Source organism: Geotrypetes seraphini, chromosome 5 (assembly GCF_902459505.1).
Source record: "Geotrypetes seraphini chromosome 5, aGeoSer1.1, whole genome shotgun sequence".
Lineage (NCBI taxonomy): Eukaryota > Metazoa > Chordata > Amphibia > Gymnophiona > Dermophiidae > Geotrypetes > Geotrypetes seraphini.
This window is the reverse complement of record NC_047088.1, coordinates 87,015,325-87,041,575: the sequence shown is the minus strand read 5'-3', so window position 1 is coordinate 87,041,575 and position 26,251 is coordinate 87,015,325. Positions and strand designations below refer to the sequence as shown.

General features: G+C 44.4%; 1 protein-coding gene across 1 annotated transcript in view; it reads right to left on the bottom strand.

The window, feature by feature from the left end:
* LOC117360313 overlaps positions 1–26,251 on the bottom strand; it is a 298,566-nt gene that overhangs the window by 243,224 nt on the left and 29,091 nt on the right. Inside the window, exon 4 of the mRNA XM_033944008.1 lies at positions 20,161–20,274. Within this exon, the coding sequence (XP_033799899.1) occupies positions 20,161–20,274 (114 nt within the window). The remainder of the gene's footprint in view (positions 1–20,160; positions 20,275–26,251) is intronic.

Here is a 26,251-nt window from a genome sequence, read left to right as displayed (position 1 = left end):
CTCTCCTATTTGCCAGGGCAGTGATTTACCGGCAACTTCCTGCAGGCAAGTACTGAGAACTGCTGGAAGGGGAGGAAGCCACTGTAGGAGGCTGGGAAAGGTGCTGGATAAAGGGAGAGCTGTTACTGGACTTGAAGGGAGTTAGAAGGAGAGATGCTGCTGGGAGGGGAGGAGGGAAAGGGATGGGAAGAGAGTTAATGTTGGATAGAGGGAGGAGGGAAGGGAGAAGGAATAAAAGGAAGGAGGGTAGGGAGAAAGAAAAAAGGAAGGAAACAGCTGGCAGGGAGATTACAGGAGGGGAAGGGGGTCAGGGTGGAAAGGAGAGATCAGATGAGGGAAAGGGGAGAGAGAGGAATGAGAAAGTAGAGAGACATTGATGCTGGAAAGGGGGTCAGCAGAGAAATGAGAGAAGGATAAAGATGCTAGATCTGGTGTAGGAGAGATATAAATGAAGAAGGAAGTGAAGCTGGAATGAATGATGTAAAAAGGAGAGAAGAGGATGGACAGGGAAGAGGGGCATAGAAAGAAGTCAGATACATATGGAAGGGGGAGAGGGCAGACATTGGATGGAACGGGCAGATGCTGGAAGGAAGAGTGAAAAGAAGATGAAAGCAGAAACCAGAGACAACAAAAGGTAGAAAAGAATAATTTTATTTCTATTTTGTCATTAGAATATATCAGATTTGAAATATATATCCTGCTAGAGACATAACTGGGGACATAACTGTTAGCATGATATTTCTATGTAGCATTCCATAATAACTTGGCTTGTTCAGTTTTCTTGATAGTAGAGGGGATATATGTGAAGGGGAGGGGAGACAGGGGTTTTGTTGGTCTGTGCTCTGTATATTTGTATTTATAAAATCACAATTGTTCAGAATATTGTTTCTTTTTATACTTTAATAAAATACGTTCAATATAAAATCATAATTGCGGCTTGTGCAGATGGGATCAGATGGTTTGCGGGGACCGAGCTCGCGGAGATGGGGCGTAAACGAGGTTTTTAAATTTTAGTCCTAGTAGTTTGCCGGTCCACAAAATAATTCTTTTATTTCTGCCGGTCCACGGGTGTAAAAAGGTTGAAGAACACTGATATAGACTTTAAAATACAGACTTACCTCCCTCTTTTAAAAAACTGCGATAGCAGCTTCCAGCGCTTATGAATATTTAAAGTATTACCGTATTTTTTGCTCCATAAAACACACTTTTCCCCCCTCAAAATGCGGGTGGAAATCAGGGTGCGTCTTATGGAGCGAAAACAAGTTTTTCTTTCCCCCCCCGGTACCTTTTTTAAAATTCTGGTGGCAGTGGTCCAGCGCGGTCTCGGCAGGAGCTTTCCACACTCCTGCCCCTCCCTCGCTGGACGGCTGCTTCTCTTTCTGCAAAGCAGCACATAAAGCAGGAGCACAAGCTTTTTGCGCTCGTGCCAGGTCCCATGCCACTCACTGAATGGCTGCCATCAAATCGTGAGAACTGACGGCAGTCATTCAGTGAGCGGCGTGGGACCCGGAATGAACACGAAAAGCTCGTGCTCCTGCTTTATGCACCGCTCTGCAGAAAGATATGCAGCCATCCAGCTGTTTTGTCAACTGCCTAGAAATGTTTTAATAGGCAGGTATAAATACAAATGAAAGGTACGGGGTTGTGTATAAAAATTGTTAGTCGGCTGGGACTAACCAGAGGGGGGCAGAGTACAGAGCCTGGCAGGGAGGAGGGACAGGGTGCAGAGCCTAGCAAGGAGTGTGGGGTTGGGTGCAGAGCCTGGCAGGGAGAATTTTGTTCAGAATGTTTTTTTTCTTGTTTTCCTCCTCTAAATCTAGGGTGCGTCTTATGGTCAGGTGTGTCTTATGGAGCGAAAAATACAGTAAATGCAAAACTTAAGCCATAATTTATACTCCCTCCCTCCTTTTTAATACAGTACAATTTATGTGGATTTTTTACAATACTTCAATTAGTACCTTTTTTATTTCCCCCCTTTATTGCTTCTTTTAATTGCTTCTTGGCAATTTCATTATGAAGTACATTCTTTCAGTACATTGGTATTACTGCTGTTTTAGATGTAGGGAAAAGACCTTTATTATGTTCATTTTATCTTGATTCATAGAGCCTGTTTATCATGACATAACAGAGCCTGTATTTTAATTTTTAATATACTGTATGTAGAACAACAAAAATGTTTATGTTGTTGAATTTGAACAAAACTGAAATTATGGTATTACGTAAATCCAATATTATGCATGTACTGGGACTTAACAGTTCGGGATTTTGTAGTGCCTATATTAGAATCAAGTTCACTGTTTAGGAGTTGTGCTCAACTCTAGTCTTTCTATGTGACCACAAAGAAATGAAGTGGTACTGTCCTCTTAAACTATGGAGCCCTTTTACAAAGCTGTGGTAAGCAACAAAGTTTACCACAGCAAAAGTGTACCATGGAGCAAGCTGAGGTGCGCTTCTGTAATTTAGGGATGAACACGCTTTTACTCACATGCTAAAAAAATAAAATTAATTTTTTCGAAGTGGGGGAGTTTCTGGGGAGCAGAAAGTAGGCATGTTCTGTACTACAGTATTACTTAGCGTAGCTATATTGCCACACTCCAACCAATTACACATGAGCCCTTACTGCGTATTGAGTAGGTAGTGCTGGTAAGGACTCATGCGCTAATCTATTTTAATGGCCATACACTATGACAAAACATATGTCCATTAAAACAAAAATAGGAATTCACCATTTTACTATAGCAGTAAAAATGGCCTTAGCGTATGGGAAAGACCCATGTATGGGTGCACTGTTTAGTGAAAGGGACCCTTTGACTTAAGTAAACTAAAACTTTGTCTACTAAGGGACTTTGTATTTACAAAGTTATATCATCATAATTTTGTTTATTGATTTGCTTTGAACCAAGAATCCTGCAACTTGTTCACAATTCTCTGTTCGCCTACTAACAAGGATTAAATGGCAACATCATATTTTTCTTAGCTAATCTTCCTTAACGTAAGTTGCTAGTTATCTGGACAACAAAATTTAAATTGCTTACTCTAGTTATCAAGCCCTAAATAAGGATACTCCTCTACATATTTAAACAGTTTTGTTAATTTATACATCTGCATGATCTCTACAATCTATGGATGCAAAGTTCCTTCAGATTTCAACAGTCATAAATATTCACTTTGCTGAGATCAGAGATTGTGCTTTGTCTTTAGTAACCCCTACTGTTAAAGCTGCCAATGACATTAAGATTAGTGCCAGACACTGTACTTTCACAAAAATCAGATGTCTTGTTATTCAAGAAGGTTTGGCTGATGATTCTATACTGTTTTTGTAAACCGATGACCTTCTTGGAATTTTGTGTTACAGGGTATTGTATTTTTTAGCCTCTGGTTTTATATTATTATATATGAGTCTCTATGTTTTGACAATCTTATGTATGCACTGGTTTGTGTTACATGCTAACTTCATACAGGGTGCCCAGAAAAATACTCGATTTTAAATGGTTACCAAACCAAAATTTATTGGAATATTCTTTCACCTTTGTGGCTACAGTTTCATACGGTATCTGTTGATTAAATACACTCGATGTGCACCCCACCTGTTACTCAGCAAACATCAATGCGATAATCGAGCTTGGGCCAGACTTTCCAAAGCATATCTGGCGTGATCACGTTTATAGCTTCAGTGATGCGTTCTTGCAGATCATCCATAGTTGCGGATAGTGGAGGTACATACACTCTGTCTTTCACATACCCCCAAAGGAAAAAGTCACAAACAGTAATGTCCGGTGATCTCAGGGGCCACTTCAGGAATTCCTGGTCATTTTGTCGCGTTGCATTGCCTGAAGGTTGTAACTTCTGCACCAATCGAAACTTATAAGGATGAAAGTGCAAGCGATTGTGTAAGATCTTGCTAACTGCGCTTTTTGGGACTTATATTTGCTGTCATCTTATTTATAAACATATTACAATAAGTTTTGATTTTGTAACCATTTAAAATCAAGAAGGGTTTTTGTGGGCATCCTGTATAATATTATGTATGTGCTGGTAGTAACACAAGAAGAACAAACAGAAACCGAATTTTCCACATAACTATTCAAAGAAACCTAAAAAGTGGGAACAACCAGCAATATCAGGAATATAACTATGAATTGTTTATTATACAACAAAAGTGGGAAGACCACCACAGAGTCTGGATGAACCAATAAGTTTATTCAAAAGATTACAATCTCAAAATAGCAACATCAGACTCAAACTGAGTCAAGGGGTACAATCTTGAATGTGGATCAAAATATAAACAAACCAGATTTATAAAAATTACACTACATGCCAAATACGCAAGTCAAAAGTGAAGCTTTATGCTTATATTTCATTATGCAATCTTACTTCCAATGCAACGGGTGCAGAGATCCTGAACTAATGGATAGTCACCCCAAAAACATGAGTTTCCTTGAAGAAGCTGCCAATCATCTTCTTGCACAGCTCCACCTCTGCTCCCAGAAGGCTTTGCTGCAGCCCCTCAGTTTTCACTTCTGCGAGTTAAGAAGTTGTCTTTTGATCTGTTCTGATTTATTTGCTTTATTTTTTGGGTACTTTCTTCCCAAATTGCGAGGCTTTTGTGTTGCAGCTACTCCCAGTGTTCTTGGGACATCTCTGACTGCCAGAAGACACAAACTCTTGGCAAAAAAGCCTGTTGCTAGCAGGCATCTCTAAGAGTACGGTAAATACAGTAGAATTCCACTTAACCGGCACTCTCAACCAACCAGCAAAAAAATCCCCCCCACTTCACCTTCACTACTACCTTCCACTCCAAATTCTCCTCCCAAAGCCACCGGCACAGCTAGCCTATGCCGCAAACTGTCCGTGGAAACCAGTACATCTTGGAGAAGACATAGATGAGTTTTTGCCTAAAAGACAACCTTATGGTTACTACCATCAACTCCATCACCTGTAGATAGTGCCAAGTCAAAGGAGGTGGCATTGCCAGGATCTCCCAAAATTTGGCATCTTAGCTTCTTGCTTGGTTCAGGAAGAAAAGCACAATTTTCTACCATGTTGAAGTGGGTTCCCTAGTACTCTAGGAATTGTATCGGCTCCAGGCGGTTCTTCTGAAACTACTACTCAAAAGGGTACAGAGAAGAGCAACTAAAATGGTTAAGGGGCTGGAGGAGTTACCATAAAGTGAGAGATTGGAGTAACTGGGTCTCTTCTCCCTTGAAAAGAGGAGACAGAGGGGACATGATCGAAACGTTCAAAATACTAAAGGGAATAGACTTAGCAGATAAAGACAGATTGTTCACCCTCTCCAAGGTATGGAGAACGAGACGGCACTCTCTAAAGTTGAAAGGGGATAGATTCCATACAAACGTAAGGAAGTTCTTTTTCACCCAGAGAGTGGTAGAAAACTGGAACGCTCTTCCGGAGTCTGTTATAGGGGAAAACACCCTCTAGGGATTCAAGACAAAGTTGGACAAGTTCCTGCTAAACTGGAACGTACGCAGGTGAGGCTGGACTCATTTAGAGCACTGGTCTTTGACCTGGAGGCTGCCGTATGAGCGAACTGCTGGGCATGATGGACCATTGGTCTGACCCAGCAGCGGCAATTCTTATGTTATGTTACATAGAAACATAGAATATGACGGCAGAAAAGGGCCTACGGCCCAACAAGTCTGCTCACTCAAATAACCCTCCCCTCTAAGTTCTTCTTTGAAGTGACCCCACGTGTTGATCCCATTTGATCTTAAAGTCAGTCACGTTACTGGCCTCAACTACCTGAAGTGGAAGAGTATTCCAACGGTCGACCACCCTTTCGGTGAAGAAGTACTTCCTAGTGTCACCATGGAATCTCCCGCCTCTGATTTTCAGCGGATGCCCTCTTGTTGCCCTAGGGCCTGTAAGGAAGAAGATATCTTCTTCCACCTCAATGCGGCCAGTAACGTATTTGAAAGTCTCTATCATGTCACCCCTCTCCCTGCGTTCTTCGAGAGAGTAAAGGTGCAACTTATCTAGTTGTTCTTCATAAGGGACATCCTTGAGCCCTGAGACCATCTTGGTGGCCAATCGTTGAACCGATTCCATTCTTAGCACATCCTTCCGATAGTGTGGCCTCCAAAACTGTACACAGTACTCCAGATGTGGTCTCACCATGGACCTGTACAGCGGCATCACCACCTCGGGCTTTCGGCTGACAAAGCTTCTCCGGATGCAACCCAGCATTTGTCTAGCTTTAGATGAGGTTTTCTCCACCTGATTGGCTGCCTTCATATCTTCACTAATGATTATGAAGGCAGCCAATCAGATGGAGAAAGCCTCATTTAAAGCTAAGCATGTTAACCTAGGTCCTGCAGCAGTTAGGCACCTTGCACACTTGCTTTCCTGCTGTCAGCTTCAGACTAAGGCCTGATACACTAACTGTCCAAGCACGGATGAACCTGGACCCCTGCCTTGTGCAGGAGAGCTGCAGGAACTACCCTCATCTTGGTAAAGGTATGAAGTGCTGTTGCCAGACCGAATGGACATGCCGAGAATTGGAAATGACTCTTCAGCACATGGAATCTCAGGAACTTCCTCTGAGCCAGAATATGGGATTATATAAGGAAGCCTCTGTCAAATCCAGTGAGGGTAGAAACTCCCCTAGCACTATCATATTAGATAGATTGTGAGCTTCTTAGGACAGAGGTGGGAAAAATGCTTGAGTACCTGATTGTAAATTGCTTAGATAACCCTGATAGGTGGTATATAAATACCAAATAAAATATTATTGCCAATGTTAGATGGATACTAGAGAGAAGTAGAGAATATCAAAAGCCCATATTTTTGCTTCATTGGTTATAGCAAAGCTTTGTGTAGATCATGATAAATTATGGAGAACTTTAGTACAAACAAGAATACCAAAATATGTAATTTTGCTTATAAAGAGCCTCTATGAAAATCAAGAAGCTGCAGCGAGAGCTGAATATGGCAGCACTTATTAGTTTCCAATAAAACATGGTGTCAGACAAGGATGCATCATGTCATATTACCTAGTGGCTCTTTTATGGGACAAAGATCCCTTCCAAAGCCCTTAGATCAGGGCTGCCCAAGTCTGGTCCTTGAGATCTACTGGCAGGCTAGGTTTTCAGGATATCCACAATGAATATGCATGAGAGAGATTTGCCTCACTGCCTTCTTGGTATGCAAATCTCTCTCATGCATATTCATTGTGGATATCCTGAAAACCTGGCCTGCCAGTAGATCTCAAGGACCAGACTTGGGCAGCCCTGCCTTAGATAGTGCCGCAGTATCGTTGGCACTGTACAGATGCGTAGACACCTCTGGGCCCACGAAGAGACAAGAAGAGCCCATACAACAAAGGTTGCAACCATATGTAGAGCAAGAATGATCTTAAGTTCAGGCTGGTTTTAGAAAAGGTCAAGGAACCAGAGAAGGGAGCGAGATCAGAAGGCTTTGAGCATGCGCAAATGCTCAAAGCCCAATCCAGCCCTCCATAGGCAACAGGGAGGATCTCTTTTGATGCACCGCCCAGCCCAGAAGAGGGAGAATCTTCAGGCACCGGCACCATCATGTCCTATATGTTGGTGCTGGTGCCCAATCGGGGTAAGGGATTTCGTTTCGGTGCTCGGGGGGGGGGGATGTAGAATCGCGGGGGGGAGGGAGGAAGGCGCTCGTAAAATCGAGTCAAACTCAGTTTCCGAGGCGCCGATTTTGCGAATGTTTTGCTCGTCTTGCAAAACAGTCGCAAAACGGTGCACTCGTAAACCGAGGTTTGACTGTATTCATAATTGGCAATTGTTTTACAAAACTAAACTAAATTATTACCCATTTTATTTATTTCTCCCATGCTAGTATCTCAAACTTTTTCTGCCACAGCATACTAAATTCAGGGCCACATCTACAGGGCTTCTGAGCATATGTGATGTGGACGTCGACTGGTGACATCACATGCATGTGTGCTATGTCATTATGTTGATATCCATACATGCTCAGAGACCCGAGGGCCTTCCAAAACCTGAACATCCGGGTTTTGGAAATCCCTCCATCGCTGGAGGTGGGGGCAGAGAGGAGAAGAGGCGCCAGAGACTGATGTCTGTTTCGCAGCAAACCTGGAATCTCGCTGCAGCACACAGTTTGCGATGCAGTCCTATTCTATACTTTCCAACCACTGCACCTTTAGATATACTTCCTACATTTGCATTAAAATCCCCCATAATGATCAACAGATCTTGTTTTAGTGTTTGATCTATTGCACTTTGAAGTTGTTCGTAGAACAATTCTACAGCCTCATCTTCCACATCCGTCAAAGCATTTACCTGAATCCAGGTGACATCAACCGGCTTTCCCTGTAGACAGATTGACATAACTATCACCGATAACATTATTATTTATTTAGAAAGTTTATATACCGCTTTAGATCAAAGCAGTGTACAAAATAAACACACACAATAGTGTAACAGATTACACACGTCAAACAGAATACAGCTAACATTGCAGGGTTATCTATATCAAATACCTACTTAATCTTACAAATTCCTTTCAAATAACATATAAATTAACTGAAATTATACTTTAATACCATCTTTGAAAGCTTATTAAGAGTGAATGCAATGCCGTTTTTCCTGTGTGTTTCATGACCATAGTAACAAATCCAATGCTCATTCAATTGAAAGTGGCCCTGCCCTGTCCATTTAAATTCACTAATCCCTATCAGATCGATAACTTGAGGCGTGCTTGTTCTTTTTTGTTTAGCTTTTTGTTTAGCTTTTTCCTTTGTAGAGCGGACCGGGAGGAAGAGGGAAGGAAGTAATTCCGGCAAGCAGAGTCAGAGGGGTAGCGGCGAGAGGAAGCTCCGCCCACCCCAGCGCATCAGAGGTCGTCTCAGCGCCCGGGCTCCCTCTTAAAAGGAAGGGAGCCAACGGCGCGCGGCTGTTTGGCACGCGGCAAAGGCGAGCGGCAAAGGCGCTCGCCTTAGCAAGAGCGCCTTTGCGAAGGAGCCTTGGAAGGAGCCCAGGCAGCCCAGCAGCAAATCCTAAACTTCTAACTGAAAAAAAAAAAAAAAAGTACCCTTTCTTCTGTTCCCATTCTTCTCTTCTCTCTCTATTCTTTCAGCTATCTGCACGCCGAGCTAACTCACATTCAGCCACCCTTTCAGATACCCTCAGCTCTTAACTTCTTATTCTCTCAGACACCCAAATCTTTCATAATCTCGCACTAGCTCTCAGTAGGATTTTTCTAACTCTCTTTCTTTTCTTTTTCTAATTTACTGACAGGCAGACCTAATTCACAACTTGGAAATGGCAGGGAGGACTAGAAGCACCAAGGCTACAATCAAATCCAGCATTCCAGCCACCATGGGGACCCAGGAGGAGATCACGGACGGCGTATGGAGGGAGGAGGACTCAGGACGGTGGACAGAGGTCTCCGTGCAGACTGAATCCATCCCCCAGCACTACACTACAGTCTCCACGCAGACAGAGGAGGCCGCTCAGCTGGATGGAACCCTCATGCAGGAACTGTGGAGCCTCAGGGAGGAGGTGGTTCGCCTGAGAAGCATCCAAGAGGATGAAGCCTACATCGACGGAGTTGTTCAGGAGTTGTCCCAAATTACAGAGCAGACCCACGACAAGTCCATTCTCGAGACGCCCAAATCATCAGCTTTGAAGCCAACATTTGGGATACAGGAAATGGCTGACGGCAATGACACCTGGCAGTTGGTGACCTCTTCCACAGGTAAACATAGAAGATCCCCCCCCCCCTTTTTCAATCTCCTCATCCTCTTCTTTTTCTTCCCAACAGGCCAACCCTACATCAACCCCTCAACTCGTACTGAAGAACAGATTCCAGATTCTTCAGGAAGAAGCTGCCGACAAAGTACAGGAGCAGGCCCAGCACGAAGAACTCGAAGAACAGGAGCAGGCCCAACACGCAACCCCATCTGCTGACCGACTGCCACCCCCCCCCCCACAACGGAAGAAGCGCAGAGTTATAGTCATTGGGGACTCCATGCTGAGGGGCACCGAGGGACCAATCTGCAGACCGGATGCACACTCAAGGGAGGTTTGCTGTCTGCCTGGAGCCAAAATACGGGACGTCACCACCAGCCTGGGTAAACTACTTACACCTCATGACCATTTTCCTATGCTTCTTATCCATATAGGTACAAATGACACTGCCAGGAACACCCCGGAGACCATCACCAGAGACTTCGGAGCCTTGGGTGAGAGGCTGAAGCAGACGAGTGCGCAGGTAGTCTTCTCATCAATCCTCCCAGTTAGAGGCAAGGGAAGAGCCAGAGATGAATGCATCCTGAAAATGAACGAATGGCTACAAGGATGGTGTCGAGATATGAACTTCGGATGCCTGGATCATAGAGAGGCGCTGCAGGGACTACAGGGACCAGACGGACTCCATTTGACCAGCAGAGGTAAGAACATCTTCGGACACCGACTAGCCCGCCTGCTTCGCAGGGCTTTAAACTAGGTAAGTTGGGGGAGGGGAACTACTCATATACTGGTGTGGAAAGGAACTATTCTGATGGGACGAGTCGACACTCTGTTTCCGAGGTAAGGACCCAATTTGCAAACCGTTCTCTAGGAGCCACACAGACTCAGTCAGGAATAGCCTTACAGGGACTCAGCAAACACAAAGTATGGAGGGCCATGTATGTTAATGCACACAGTTTAGGCAATAAAATTCTAGAACTGGAAACTGAAATAAGAGATGCCAACCTGGACGTGGTGGCAATATCAGAGACTTGGTTCACGGACGCACATGGGTGGGATATGGCTATACCGGGGTACAATCTACTTCGTCAGGACACAGAGGGCAGGTTAGGTGGAAGGGTAGCACTATACATTAAAGAGGACATCAAAACCACCAGGATCACTGATGTCAAGTATACCGGGGAGTCCCTCTAGGTAAACCTGGCAAGAGGTGGCAAAAAATGCCTGTATCTTGGTGTGGTATACAGACCTCCAAGACAACCGGAAGACATGGACGCAGATTTAATTGAAGACATAGAAAATATAACTCTACGGGGCGACACTTTACTGCTAGGGGACTTCAACATGCCTGATGCAGACTGGAACACATTTTCAGCAACAACCAGCAGCAGCAGGAGGCTTTTGACCTCCATAAAAGGAGTACATCTCAGACAGATGGTAACGGAGCCCACTAGGGCCCAGGCGATCCTAGACCTGGTACTCACAACGGGGAAAGCGTCTCAGAGGTCTCGGTAGGAGATACGCTAGCCTCCAGCAACCATAACATGGTATGGTTCAACCTTGGGAAAGGATCCCCTAAATCAATTACAAAAACAAAGGTGCTCAAATTCCGGGGCACCGACTTCGCACGCATGGGAGATTTCGTTCAGACGCTGCAGGACCAAGCAGAGACCGGCAATGTGGAAACTATGTGGTCGTACCTGAAATCATCCATACACGAAGCAACTAATCGCTACATAAAATCAGTAGATAAACGGCAAAGAAACAACAAACCCCAATGGTTCACTGAAGAGATCTCGCAACTCATTCAGGAGGAAAATAAAGCATTTCTTTCCTACAAACGTATGCAGAGAAGAGAAACTAAAGTAGAATATAAGACCAGATCTGCAGCGGTCAAAACAACAGTTAGGGAGGCCAAACTTCGAGTGGAAGAAACTCTGGCAAAAAACATTAAAAAAGGGGACAAATCCTTCTTTAGGTATATCAGTGATAGGAAAAGGAACACAGACGGTATAGTATGCCTTAAACCGGACGGAAACTACGCGGTGGCAGATTCAGAAAAAGCAGAACTACTAAATGAATATTTCTGCTCAGTCTTCACCTGCGAAGCACCGGGACACGGACCACAGTTGAAGGTAAAACAAGACGTGGATGACCCGTTTCAGAATTTTGAGTTCACACCTGGGGACGTCTACAACAAACTGGCAAGGCTAAAGGTAAACAAGGCCATGGGACCAGACAATTTACACCCAAGAGTGCTCAGAGAATTGAGAGATGTTCTGGCGGAACCGTTGGCAGTGCTCTTCAATCTCTCACTAAGTACGGGGAAAGTTCCGTTGGACTGGAAAACAGCCAACGTCGTTCCTCTACATAAAAAGGGTTGTAAGGCTGAGGCTGCGAACTATAGACCGGTAAGCCTCACCTCAATAGTGTGTAAACTCATGGAAACACTAATTAAGTATAAATTAGATACGATCCTGAACGAGGGAAATCTCCGGGATCCCAGTCAAAATGGATTCACCAAGGGTAGGTCATGCCAGTCCAATCTTATCAGCTTCTTTGACTGGGTAACAAGAAGACTGGACTCAGGAGAGTCCTTGGACATCGTGTACCTGGACTTCAGCAAAGCGTTTGACAGCGTCCCACAGGCTGCTGAACAAGATGAAATCGATGGGATTAGGAGAGACTCTAACTGCATGGGTTAAAGATTGGCTTAGTGGCAGACTTCAGAGGGTGGTGGTTAACAGTACCCTCTCTAAAATGTCGGAGGTGACTAGCGGAGTGCCACAGGGTTCAGTCCTGGGCCCACTCCTCTTCAACATATTCATTGGGGATCTGACTCAAGGGCTTCAAGGCAAGGTAACCTTATTCGCTGATGACGCCAAACTATGCAATATAGTAAACGGCTATAATCTACAGGATGCTATGGAGCAAGACCTGCGTACTTTAGAAAGTTGGTCCTCGATCCGGCAGCTGGGCTTCAACGCCAAGAAATGTAAGGTCATGCATCTCGGTAATGGAAATCCTTGCAGAACTTACACCCTGAATGGAGAAACATTTAACCAGGACTACGGCAGAACGAGACTTAGGAGTAATCATCAGTGCTGACATGAAAGCAGCCACTCAAGTGGAGAAGGCTTCATCTAAAGCACGGCAGATGATAGGTTGTATCAAGAGAAGCTTCGTCAACAGGAAGCCTGAAGTCATGATGCCATTGTATAGAGCCATGGTGAGACCTCATCTGGAATACTGTGTGCAATTTTGGAGGCCACATTACCGTAAAGATGTGCTCAGAATTGAATCGGTTCAGCGGATGGCCACCAGGATGGTCTCGGGGCTAAAGGGTCTACCGTACGAAGAAAGCCTGAGCAAATTGCAGCTCTACACTCTCGAAGAGCGTAGGGAGAGGGGAGACATGATTGAGACATTTAAGTACATCACGGGACGGGTCGAGGTGGAAGATGATATCTTTCTTCTGAAGGGACCCTCGATCACAAGAGGTCATCCGCTCAAACTCAGGGGAGGGAAGTTTCGTGGAGACGCCAGGAAGTACTTCTTCACGGAGAGAGTGATTGAGCATTGGAACAAGCTTTCAGTGCAGGTGATCGAGGCACGCAGCATCTCAGACTTCAAGAATAAATGGGATACCTATGTGGGATCCCTACGAGGGTCATGCCAAGGGATAGGGACACTAGGGTATAGACTTGAAAGAGCGGGTCAGTAGAGTGGCAGTATAATTACAATTATACTTAAGGGGGTCATTAGACTTAATAGGGAGGGTCAATAGTGTGGGCAGACTTGATGGGCTGTAGCCCTTATCTGCCATCATCTTTCTATGTTTCTATGTTTCTAACTTTTCCATTTGATCTTTAACAATTTCTAGTTTTCCTTGATTCATGCTTCATACATTCCATATGCCTATATTGAGAATATCCTTACAGCTTCTGATCACTCTATTCTGTCCAGCAGCAGCAGGACAACCTGGCAGCTTTAATCTAACTGCTTTACAAACACCAGGCATAATCTGGATGATCGTCAACTCTTCCCTAGTAGCAAGGTGAGCGCCTTCCGATGGTACGCCGTTTGGCTCTGTAGAAGGCAGAGAGGAGGCAGAGAAGCGAGAGGAGGAGAACAGGGGAGTGAGAACAGGGGAGTAAAACCAAGAAACAAACACAACCGGAGGAGAAAAGCAGGAGCAGAGGAGGCAGGATCGACTGGGGCAGCGGCGAGAGTTAGCTCTGCCCACCCCCGACGTCATCCAGAGTAGCTTCCCCTTAAAAGGGGAGGGGCTAACGGCGCTCAGCCGTTTGGCTCTGTAGAAGGCAGAGAGGAGGCAGAGAAGCGAGAGGAGGAGAACAGGGGAGTAAAACCAAGAAACAAACACAACCGGAGGAGAAAAGCAGGAGCAGAGGAGGCAGGATCGACTGGGGCAGCGGCGAGAGTTAGCTCCGCCCACCCCCAACGTCATCCAGAGTAGCTTTCCCCTTAAAAGGGGAGGGGCTAACGGCGCTCAGCCGTTAGGCGCGCGGCGAGGGCCTCAAGAAGGGACAAAGTCACCACAACCAAGGACACCAGGGAAAGCCTGTAAGGTAAGGAAGCGGCAGGCACAGAAGGTAAAGGGGAGACAGACACACAAGGAACACACACACACAGGAACGACAATGGAAGTAGAGGGAAACCAGAAGATGAGCTTTCCAGTGTTCTGCACAGACTGTCATATGTATGACTACCTCCCCTCGGGGAGACAGTCATATGTATGCGGTCGGTGTCAGGAGCTAAAAAGCTTGAAGAAGGAAGTAAAGCAACTAGAGGACAAGATACAGGAGCTAGAAGGACTCTACACTACTGGGGACCCAGTCACGACAGCTGAAGATTTCATGAATGAGAGACACATTGAGGAGGAAGTCAGGGAACTCGAGAAATTCATTGAGGAAGCCTACAGGAGGAGGGTGGAAGAGAACGAACTTCAGATGGAAGACGAAGTTACACCAACATGGAAGGGAGAAGAAGAAGCAGATGACCTCCAAGAAGTCGCCCACATAGGAGCATCACACGAGGGGGAGAAAATGGCTGGTCAATGCCTAGAAGAAGAAACAGCGAAGCGCATCGAAGACATAGAAGAAGAAGCAGCGAAGTACTCCAAGGACATTGACCTGAGACCGAAGCGAAAATTAAAGAAGGGAAAGTCAGCGATCCTAGTGGGAGACTCGATCCTGAGGCATGTGGACAGCCACGTAGCAGGAGGGAGAGAGGATCGACTGGTGACCTGTCTCCCAGGAGCAAGAACCAAGGACATCGTAGACAACATTGGAAAGATCCTGGACGGAGCGGAGACGGAAGAGACCACAGTATTGATCCACATCGGGACGAATGATGTCAGCAGGAGAGACTACAGAAGAAGCACGCTGATTGAACAGTTCAAGATTCTGGGAAGGAAGCTGAAGATGAGGACTCAGAAGATAGCTTTCTCAGAGATCCTACCGGTACCGAGGGCAGATGTGAAAAGACAGGAGGAACTACAATCAATGAATGCGTGGATGAGGAAATGGTGTGAGGAAGAAGGATTCCACTTCGTGAGGAACTGGACAACGTTCTGGGGCAAGAGCAAGCTCTACAGGAGAGATGGACTGCACCTGAGCGCAGCGGGAACTAGACTTCTAGCAAACAACGTCAGGAAAGGAATAGAACAGGCTTTAAACTAAGAAAAAGGGGAAAGCCGACAGTTGACCAAGCGTCGACGATTCGGAAGAAGGTATCCCATGAAGATACTAAAGGGAAAAAAAGCTGGGAAGAAACAATGGTCAAATTACAGGAGTTAACTAACACAGAAGAGGAGGTTAGAAGTATTGTAGCACAAGAGAATAAACTAAAGACCGAAGCACAGGGAAAGGAAATGAAGACAAGAAAATACCAGGATCTAAATTGCTTATATACTAACGCAAGAAGCCTAAGAAACAAAATGGGGGAATTGGAATTCATGGCCAATGCAGAAGACATAGACATTATTGGAGTCTCTGAAACGTGGTGGAATGAAGAAAACAAATGGGATACAGCACTGCCAGGGTACAAGCTCTATCGCCAGGACAGGTCAGGACAAAAAGGAGGTGGAATAGCCCTATACATAAAAGAAAGCATACAATCGACAAAAATGGACAAAGCAGAGACGACCAACAACAAGCTGGAATCGCTATGGGTTAAAATACTGGGAAGGAAAGGGCCTGAAATAAAGATGGGTCTATACTATCGACCACCCAGGCAAACCAGAGATATTGATGAAGAAATGGAAGACGAGATGAAGCGTGCATGCAAAAGCAGTAACACAGTTATTATGGGAGACTTCAACTATCCTGGGATAGACTGGAGTCTTGGAATCTCAAAATGCGCTAGGGAGACAGAATTCCTGGAGGCTATACAAGATTACTTCATGGAGCAGCTTGTAAGAGAACCGACGAGAGGAAATGCCACTCTGGATCTAATCCTAAATAGGTTAAAGGGACCTGCAAAGGAAGTGGAAATAGTAGGACCGTTGGGAAACAGCAATCATAATATGATCAAGTTCAAGGTCGAAGTAGGAATACCGAAAGGAAATAGAACCATAGTGACAACGTTCAACTTCAGGAAAGGAAACTACGAAGCAATGAGGAAAATGTTAAGGAAGAAACTTAGGAACACTTCCAGAAAATGGCAAATGGTAGAACATGCCTGGTCTTTTTTCAAGGACACTGTGAGCGAGGCGCAAAATCTGTATATCCCCAAATTCAGAAAGGGGTGCAAAAAGAGTTGAACAAAAGACCCGGCGTGGATAACTAAAATAGTGAAGGAAGCGATAGGAAATAAGAAATATTCATTCAGGAAATGGAAAAAGGACAAAACTGAGGACAACTGGAAAGAGCACAGGAAGTATCAAAAAGAATGTCACCGTGTGGTTTGAAAAGCCATGAAGAGAGGCTAGCCAGGGAAGCTCGAAATTTCAAACCTTTCTTTAGATATGTTAGAGGGAAGCAGCCAGCCAGGGAGGAGGTGGGACCGCTGGACGATGGAGACAGGAAGGGAGTGGTGAAGGAAGAGAAAGAAGTAGTAGAAAGACTTAACATGTTCTTTTCGTCTGTATTTACCAATGAAGACACATCCAACATACCGGAACCTGAGCAAATCTTCAAGGGAGAGCAAGCAGAAAAATTAACATCCATGGAAGTGAGCCTGGAAGACGTACGCAGGCAACTAGAAAAACTAAAAACTGACAAATCCCCGGGTCCGGACGGAATCCATCCAAGGGTTCTGAAGGAACTAAAGGAGGAGATAGCGGAACTACTGCAGCAAATCTGCAATCTATCCCTGAAAACAGGCGTGATTCCAGAGGACTGGAAGATAGCCAATGTTACGCCCATCTTTAAAAAGGGATCAAGGGGTGACCCAGGAAACTACAGACCGGTGAGTCTGACCTCGGTTCCAGGGAAAATGGTGGAAGCACTTATAAAAGACAACATCGACGAACATTTTGAAAGAAACAAACTTCTGACAACCAGCCAACATGGTTTTAGCAAGGGGAGATCATGCCTAACAAACTTATTGCACGTCTTCGAAGGAATTAACAAACGGATAGACAGAGGTGACCCCATAGACATCATATATCTAGACTTTCCAAAAAGCCTTTGACAAAGTACCCCACGAACGCCTACTTCGGAAACTGAAGAACCATGGGGTGGAAGGAGATGTACATAGATGGATCAGAAATTGGTTGGTGGGTAGGAAACAGAGGGTGGGAGTGAAGGGCCACTACTCGGACTGGAGGAGGGTCACGAGTGGTGTCCCGCAGGGCTCGGTGCTTGGGCCGTTGCTATTTAATATATTCATAAATGATCTAGAAACAGGGACGAAGTGTGAGATAATAAAATTTGCGGACGACACCAAACTATTTAGAGGAGCTCGGACTAAAGAAGACTGTGAAGAATTGCAAAGAGACTTGAACAAACTAGAGGAATGGGCGACGAGATGGCAGATGAAGTTCAACATTGAGAAATGTAAAGTACTACATGTGGGAAGCAGAAACCCGAGGTGCAGCTATATGATGGGAGGGATATTATTGAAGGAGAGCACCGAAGAAAGGGACTTAGGGGTAATGGTGGACATGACAATGAAGCCGACGGCAGAGTGCGCAGCGGCCGCTAAGAAGGCAAATAGAATGCTAGGCATAATCAAGAAGGGTATTACAACCAGAACGAAAGAAGTTATCCTGCCGTTGTATCGGGCGATGGTGCGTCCGCATCTGGAGTACTGCGTCCAATATTGGTCGCCGTACCTTAAGAAAGATATGGCGTTACTCGAGAGGGTTCAGAGGAGAGCGACACTTCTGATAAAAGGGATAGAAAACCTGTCATACGCTGAGAGATTAGAAAAATTGGGACTCTTTTCCCTGGAGAAGAGGAGACTTAGAGGGGATATGATAGAGACTTACAAGATCATGAAAGGCATAGAGAGAGTAGAGAGGGACAGATTCTTCAAACTTTCGAATAATAAAAGAACAAGAGGGCACTCGGAAAAGTTGAAAGGGGACAGATTCAAAACGAATGCTAGGAAGTTCTTCTTTACCCAACGTGTGGTGGACACCTGGAATGCGCTTCCAGAGGACGTAATAGGGCAGAGTACAGTACTGGGGTTCAAGAAAGGATTGGACAATTTCCTGCTGGAAAAGGGGATAGAAGGATATAGATAGAGGATTACTGCACAGGTCCTGGACCTGTTGGGCCACCGCGTGTGCGGACTGCTGGGCACGATGGACCTCTGGTCTGACCCAGCGGAGGCACTGCTTATGTTCTTATGTTACGCAGTGATTTGAAGAGGTATTGAGAATTTTTGTCTACTTTTAATGATCGATTGAATACATTAGTGAAATTTTTCATTTCAGGTTTGCTTTGATTTTACAGGGAGCTGATCTTCATAAAGTCTAAAGGCGAAATATGTCGGCCAGTCCCTTCCCGGCACTAAGAAGAGAAATTCACTAAAAGTGCAAGCTGAAAGCCAATGGCTTTAAGCTAAGTGATTCTTTTCCTTATTCATGAAGTAATTCTAGCTAACATCACAAGCATTTTTTTCAAAAACAAAACTTTAAAAATATGATTTAAAAATTATTTAAAATTTTTAAAAAGGCAGACCGGATGATGATCATATACCAACAATGATACACACAGCTATTCATATGTAAAATATGGCTGGTGGTGGCATATCTGACTAATCTGCTTAAAATGAATGAAATGTGTATTTGCAAACATTAGAAGAGCTGCTCTGGTGATTGTGGTAATAAGCGTAGCAGCATAAAAGTGATCTTTGGCTAGCCGATTATTACTTTGACTCTTAGTGAATGACATGGGGAAACAAATTTATCCCCACCCCTGTGAGATCTTAATATCACCGTCCCACCCCCACGAGTTCTATCCCTGTCCCATTCCTCCAAGCTCTGCCTTAACTGCACAAGCTTCAAATACTTATGATTTTAAAATGCTTGAGGCTTGTGCAGATTAGAACAGAGCTCTCTGGAATGGAGCAGGAACAGGGACAGAACTCATGGGGACAAGATGGGAAACTGAGATCCCGTGGAGACTGAGACAAATTTGTCCCCTTGTCAGTCCAGACCTTGTCAAAGTAACCCTAGAAAAAAAATACAGTGGTACCTTGGATTACGAGCATAATCCGTTCCAGGAGCATGCTCGTAATCCAAAATGCTCGTTTATCAAAGCGAGTTTCCCCATAGGAAAAAATGGAAACTCGCTTTGATGCGTTCCCCCACCCCCCGAGAACCGGCATTGCTCCCCTCGAAGTCCCCCCTGCACCCTCCCCTGCGATCCGGCACCATGATCCGGCCCCCCCCAACACGATCCGGCACCCCCCCGCCGCTTCTTATCCTCATCTGGGCCCCCAAAGATCGGCCTCCTCATCTGCTGGGCCTTGAGCATGCGCAGATGCTCAAGGCCCAGCAGACGAGGAGGCCGATCTTCGGGGTGCCCAGATGAGGGTAAGAAACGGCGGGGGGTGCCCAATCGTGTCAGGGGGTGGGGGTGCCAGATCGTGTCAGGGAGGTGCCAGATCGTGTCAGGGGGAGTGCTGGATCGTGGCGGGGGGTGCCCAATCGCGTCGGAGGGGTGCCGTGTCGCGGGGGGAGGGTGCCGTATCGCGGGGGGGAAGGTGCCAGATTGCGGGGGGGGAGGGGCGCTCGTAAATAGAGCCATGCTCTGTTTCCGAGGCACCAATTTTGCAAATGTTTTGCTCGTCTTGCAAAACACTCACAAACCGGTGCACTCGTAAACCGAGGTACCACTGTACTAGCAAACCAACACAATTGACAGGGAGCAAATTTTTCAGAAGCTAATCACAAATTGATTGTTAACATCATATAAAGATTTCCCATGAAACTGGTTTGTTGGACTGCCTCTCTACAAAACTTATAAAAATTACTCACATGAGGTAGGATCCTTTATCCTCTCTTGTCCCTCTGAATCACAGGGATTCCATAAATATGGTGCCTTCTCTTTTTTAATTCTAAACACAACACCAGAATTAATAATGATGTGGCCTGATAAAAAAAAAGATAAATATGTTTTAGAATTCACTGTAATGAAGTAAGAAGTTCACTCAGTTTTTCTATAATTCTTAAAAAAGCATAACTATTTTGGAGATTTTCTTCAGCATTGCTGTTTTTTAACTATTGATAACCAATGGTATAGTAAAAAGAAGGGCGGACCACCCAGACGCCATTTTGGTGGGGGTGCTGGCACCTCTCCACCCCCCTATGCCATGTTCACGCCCTCCCTTCCCCCTCCGTACCTCTATAAATCTTCACCAGCACAAGTAGCTCCTCTAGCCTGCTGCTCATGCCGGCCTGGCTCTCCATTGAAATCACTTCCCGAGTCCGCGATTTGTGAACCACAAATTCGCGGGGGTTTACTATATACTGCTACCCAAGGCTGAAAAATGGATTTGCTTATCTGTAACATGGGCTCTCTGAAGACAGCAAGGGAAAAGCAGACACACAATTGGTGATGTCATCCTGAGACCTCTTCATGGCAGAACTCTTCTATAACAGCAAAGTCTTTCAAAGGCTTCCTTGTAAATGCAGGTGTTCTTACCCTAACTGAACTGTCCTTAGTCAGTAACATAGCCACCACTTCAATTAAGGTGAGGAGGGCAAACTCACTTATTCCATTGACAGGGGGAATGCAGCCATGCAACTGGGAGAGTCACAAGTACAAGAGTCGCCTGAAGTTTTGTCTTAGAGATGCCTCTACAGAAACATTGGAGAGATTAGCTAACAGAGTAGCCTTGAGTACCAAGGTGATGGAACGAGATTCACCCAGGGAAGTAGCAAATTCACCCAGACTGAATGTAGCAGAGGTTGGTAGTAGATCTAATAGATGCTGGCATTGTAGGATAGAAGTGGGGACATTGGACCATTTACTATTCTTTTGTCCCTGCATTAATTCCTTTTGGAAATTAATTTGGCCCCAAATTAATAATTTATTAGAAAATCATGTTGGACTATCATATGATACAATATTATTTGGAACAGCAATGAGAACACAGAGTCCGATTTCAGCTAACAATAATAAACTTTTATTAATTTTAACAGGGGTCGCCATACAGCAAATTACTCAGAACTGGAAGGATTACACTAAATTGAATTACACTTTTTGGTAGAATTCAATTTGTCATATATATAAAATGGAAAAAGTATTGGCATTACAACAAGGTTATATTAAAAAATTTAATAAAATATGGGGACCATTGACAAATTATTCTACTGATCAGATATAATAACACATGTATAGAACATATAGAAGGGGAAGGGAGGGAAAACTATTGTAATATTAATATGCTATAAAATTCTGATAAAGGGTTTATTTAATTCACATTGTAAGAACATTTATTAATAATTTCAAGTGTTTTTTCATAATTGAATGTATTACATGTATTTCACTTGATGTAAGAATTTAAAAAAGAATAAAAAATATTTATAAAAAAAAAAAAAAAAGAATGTAGCGGAGGTTGATACAATTGGATACCCAATTTAAAAGTGAAGAGTTTGTCACTGGCTAACAATGTTAAAAAAGGACAAAAACTTGAGATGTCTTAGGAATGTTCTTTGTGGTATGTAGAAAGTATAGGGAAAGGCACACCTGCAGTCAAAGGTAGGCAGAATGGCCTGAACAGGTGAAATATGTGTTTTTGGAAATATGACTGTGATTAATGAGGAATCCAATTCTATTTCGGGAAGAAATTTGTGATACAAAGATACATACAAAGAACCACTCGATTTGACGCAAGTAAAAGGGGGGAAATGTATCAAGGCTTTAAAGTTCACCGACTCTGCATGCCTATATGATGATTATGAGAAATACAGTTTTTCAAGTGATGTGTTTAAGAGATAAATCACTTAGTCTCTCAAAAGGGCTTTGAAGTAATCTTGCCAAGACTAGGTTGAGATCCCACTGAGGATGAGGATGACGAATGGGAGAGAGTCTTATGAAGTGAGCGACTAAGGGAGGACAGTATATAGGCTTCCCTTCTGCATGGTTATGAAAAGCTGTGATGACTGTTTGACCCTGACATGGTCTGAAGACAACAGTTAAAAAGGGACAGTAGATACATTAAACCTGAAAAGAATGGACAGGAAGTGAGTACCAGATTGTTATCTCTGCACCATAGGGGAAACTTCTTCCATTTGAACTGGTACAACCACTTTGTAGATGGTTTTCTGAAAGAATGTTTCTTACAGCCCAAGGAATGGAAGGGTTATTTAGTTTGCTGTTTAACAGCAAGCTATCAGTGATAGCAACTTGATGTTGGAATGTAGTACTGTATATATGTGGGACTGTGGGGTGCGCAGTGGTTAGAGTTACAGCCTTGGCACCCTGAGGTTGTGGGTTCAAATCCCACACTGCTCCTGCCCCAGGTAGATTAGAGTGGGAGCCTGCCGGGACAGTTAGGGAAAAATGCCCGAGTACCTGAATAATTTGTAATCCGCATAGAATTGTAGGATATGCGGAATATAAATTATTAAATTAAATTATATTAAATATAAACCAATCCAAATATAAACCAGAGGTATCCTTTTTTCTCTCCAAAAAAGGGGGGAAAAAAGTTGACTTGAATATAAACCGAGGTTAGAAATTTGGGTTATCATGGTGAACCAATCTATAAAAACTGTTCACCCTCCCTCCCCATCAGCTATCTCCTTAAGTCAGTAAGCATAATACAAATACAGTGGAACCTCGGTTTGCGAGTAACCCGGTTTGCGAGTGTTTTGCAAGACAAGCAAAACACTTAGCAAACTTTTGTCTCGCAAACCGAGCATGTTCCGATACATGAGCATCTCCCCCCCGCTCTAACCTGCATCGCAACCCCTGAACCAGCATCGCAACCTCCCCCCTACGAGAACCGCATCGCACCCCGGTGGTGAAAGCGGCATCCACCCGCCCTCCCTCCCAATCATGCTCTTTACCCCATCTGCTGCTTTTGCGAGTGAAAGAAAGCTCCCACCTCTTGCCTGAGCTGGGCCTTGAGCATCTGCGCATGCTCAAGGCCTTCTGGCTCTCGTTCTCTCCGAGATCTCTTTCTCTCCGAGAGAACGAGAGCCAGAAGGCCTTGAGCATGCACAGATGCTCAAGGCCCAGCCCAGGCAAGAGGCGGGAGCTTTCTTTCACTCGCACAAGCAGCAGATGGGATAAGGAGCATGTTTGGGAGGGAGGGCGGGCAGATGCCGCTTCCAGCACAGGGGTGCAATGCGGTTCTCACGGGGGGGGTGGCGATGCCAGTTAGAGCGGGGGGAGGGGGTTATGGAGCAGCGCCGGTAGCCTCGGGGGGGGGGGGGGAGGAGGTAGAACGAATCAAATCAAATTTCCATTCATTCCTATGGGGGAAACTCACTTTGAGATACGAGTAACTTGGTTTACAAGCATGCTTCTGGAACGAATTATGCTCGTAAACCAAGGTTCCACTGTATCTGTGATGCATATATTCCAAAGTTAACATTCACAACAAGGCCCCTACTTAGAAAAACGCATTCCTCAACCACAAACTTAAATAAATGTAGAAAAAAAAAAAATCAAACAAACCTCAAGAAGCCATATGCAGTTCAACACCAGAGAAAGAGAAACAGCACTCTTTGGAATATGAAAAGAAAGCAGTGCAAATTTACAGTAAAACTGCATTTTATGTTCATGAAATTAAAAATAATTTTTTTTTTCTACCTTTGTTGTCTGGCTATTTTATTCATGTTTATCGCGGTTTCTGTTTTCTTCTGTTTTTCTTAATTTTCTTTCCAGGGTCTGCAGTCTAGCTGCCTCTTCTCTCATTGGTCTTCACTTCCTCTCCTATATCCATCTCTGACTTTAACCTTTTCCTTTTCCTCCATTTATTTTTCTGCATCTCTATCTGCTTCTATTTCTCCAGTTCTTTTGCTAACTCTTCCCTCTCTCCTCCCCCCCTTCCAGCATCTTCTTTCCCCCTTTATTTTCACTCTTCTAATCAGTATCTACTGTCTTACCCCCTTCATCCAGCATATGCTCTCCCCTGTTTCCTCCAACACCTCATCTCTCTCCTTCCACCTACATCCAAGATATCTCACCATTTTACTCTTGTTTCTTCCAACAGAGTTGTGGGACAGAAGCAGGCCCGACTTGCGAGGCAGGCAGCTGATTCCTCCCGGCAGTAGCTACAGCGATCCTCCATGCTATTTGCCGGCCACCAGGAGTAGAGGAGAGTAAGGAGTCAGCAGCGCATCTGGATTGTGAGCAGCCCTGCTTTTGGTCCTATCCTGGTCCCGCTAAACCATCTGGCAATAACGAAGCCAGACGCTGGGGGGGCCTTTCCTCTTGTTAAATTGCTATAGGCTTTGCAGGTCTCGATCCCACCCCTCAAAAATCAGGTAGTAACTTCAGAGGGATCAAGACCAGCAGAGCCTTTAGCAAGTTGGCAAGAGGGCTATGGCATAAAGCTCTAACCAGCTGATATAAATTTGATCATTTTATGTATGGTTATCATATGGTGATTTTTAGGTTTTTGCAATGGAACTATTAACACTGCATATTTTGAATTGTAAAGTTTTCCCCTTGATATATTATTGTACACCGCTTAATACAGTTGTCAGTAGTGGTTATCAAAAATAATAAATTCAATCCAATCCTGTTTTGATCAAAAGCACTGTATGCATATATATTGAACATGGGCTCCCAAACCAACTGTAGTCATTTGTTAGAGTGATGGTTTAATGTGGCATGCGACATTGTTTTGCCATCATTCCAGACTATGTCTGTATTTTGTGTGTCTAAGTGCTTTGAGAATGAGCCCCACTGTATCCAGAAATGCCTGAGGTGCCACTGAAGGGGACACATATGGAGTCTTGCGAATGGAAAGATGTGGACTATGGCAGCCATGTGGCTGAGGATCTGCATGATGTCTTGAGCAGCTGGAAGAGTAGACTCCTGTAGATGTGAGCATAACAACTGTAGTGTGTTTCTTGTCTTCTGAAAATATAGTTTGGGCTGTCTTGTATCCAGCATGGTACCAGTATATTAGATGATCCAGCATAGCACTAAAATATTGTTAGTCCTGACACCAGAGGAGTTGTCAAGATAAGAGAAGATGAAGAGACCTCTGCATAGAAGAGCAACTGTGACTATCAAGCCTTTGGTGAAAACCTAAGGAGCAAACCTTGGATTGGTAGTGATAGCACAGGAAAGTGTGTATGGGTACGCATGTAAGCGTCTTTGAGATCCAAAGAAGTGAGATAGTCTTTGGTGTCTATTGGTGAGAGTTCTCAGAGATTAAAACTTTATTTTCCTTCCCTTAAGGGCAAAATCAAATCTACCAGAAAACTTAGCCATTCTTTCTCCTACAAACTAACTGAGATTTGGAATAACTTGCCACTCTCGCTAAGAAGTTTAGGCCCCTTCTTATTTTTCAGGAAGGCTCTGAAGACAGTCTTGTTTGCCAAACATTTTCGAAATTAATTATTCTATTTTTTCCAAATTAGATTTCTTTTGTTGTTCTTTTGTATTACTCTATTCTTAATGTTAACCGAGTTGAGCTCCAAATTGGTTTATGACCCGGTATATAAAACTAAGTTTTGGTTTGGTTTAGCCAACATGTTCTTCTTGACCTCCTGGTTGTGAACAAATTTAATGAACTCTCAAATCCAGAATGGTTAAGAGACCTTCCAACTTTTTGGAATGAGGAAGAATCTATGATTACCGTATTTTCACGCATATAACGCGCGCGTTAAACACGATTTTACAAACCGAGTATAACCATGCGTGTTATATGTGTGAGCGCGTTATACAAATTTTTTTTTTCAGTGCGATCCGGCATCCCCCCTGCGAACCAGCATCCTCCCCCCGCTCGCGTCACCCCCCCTTCCCTGCGATCCTACATCCCCACCCAGCACCGCAAATACATCGGTCGCTTACCCAATTGGGCACCGGCACCAGCATCAATGCACAGGATGTGCCAGTGCCCGAAGATCCTCCCTCGTTGGGCTGGGCTGGGCGGTGCGA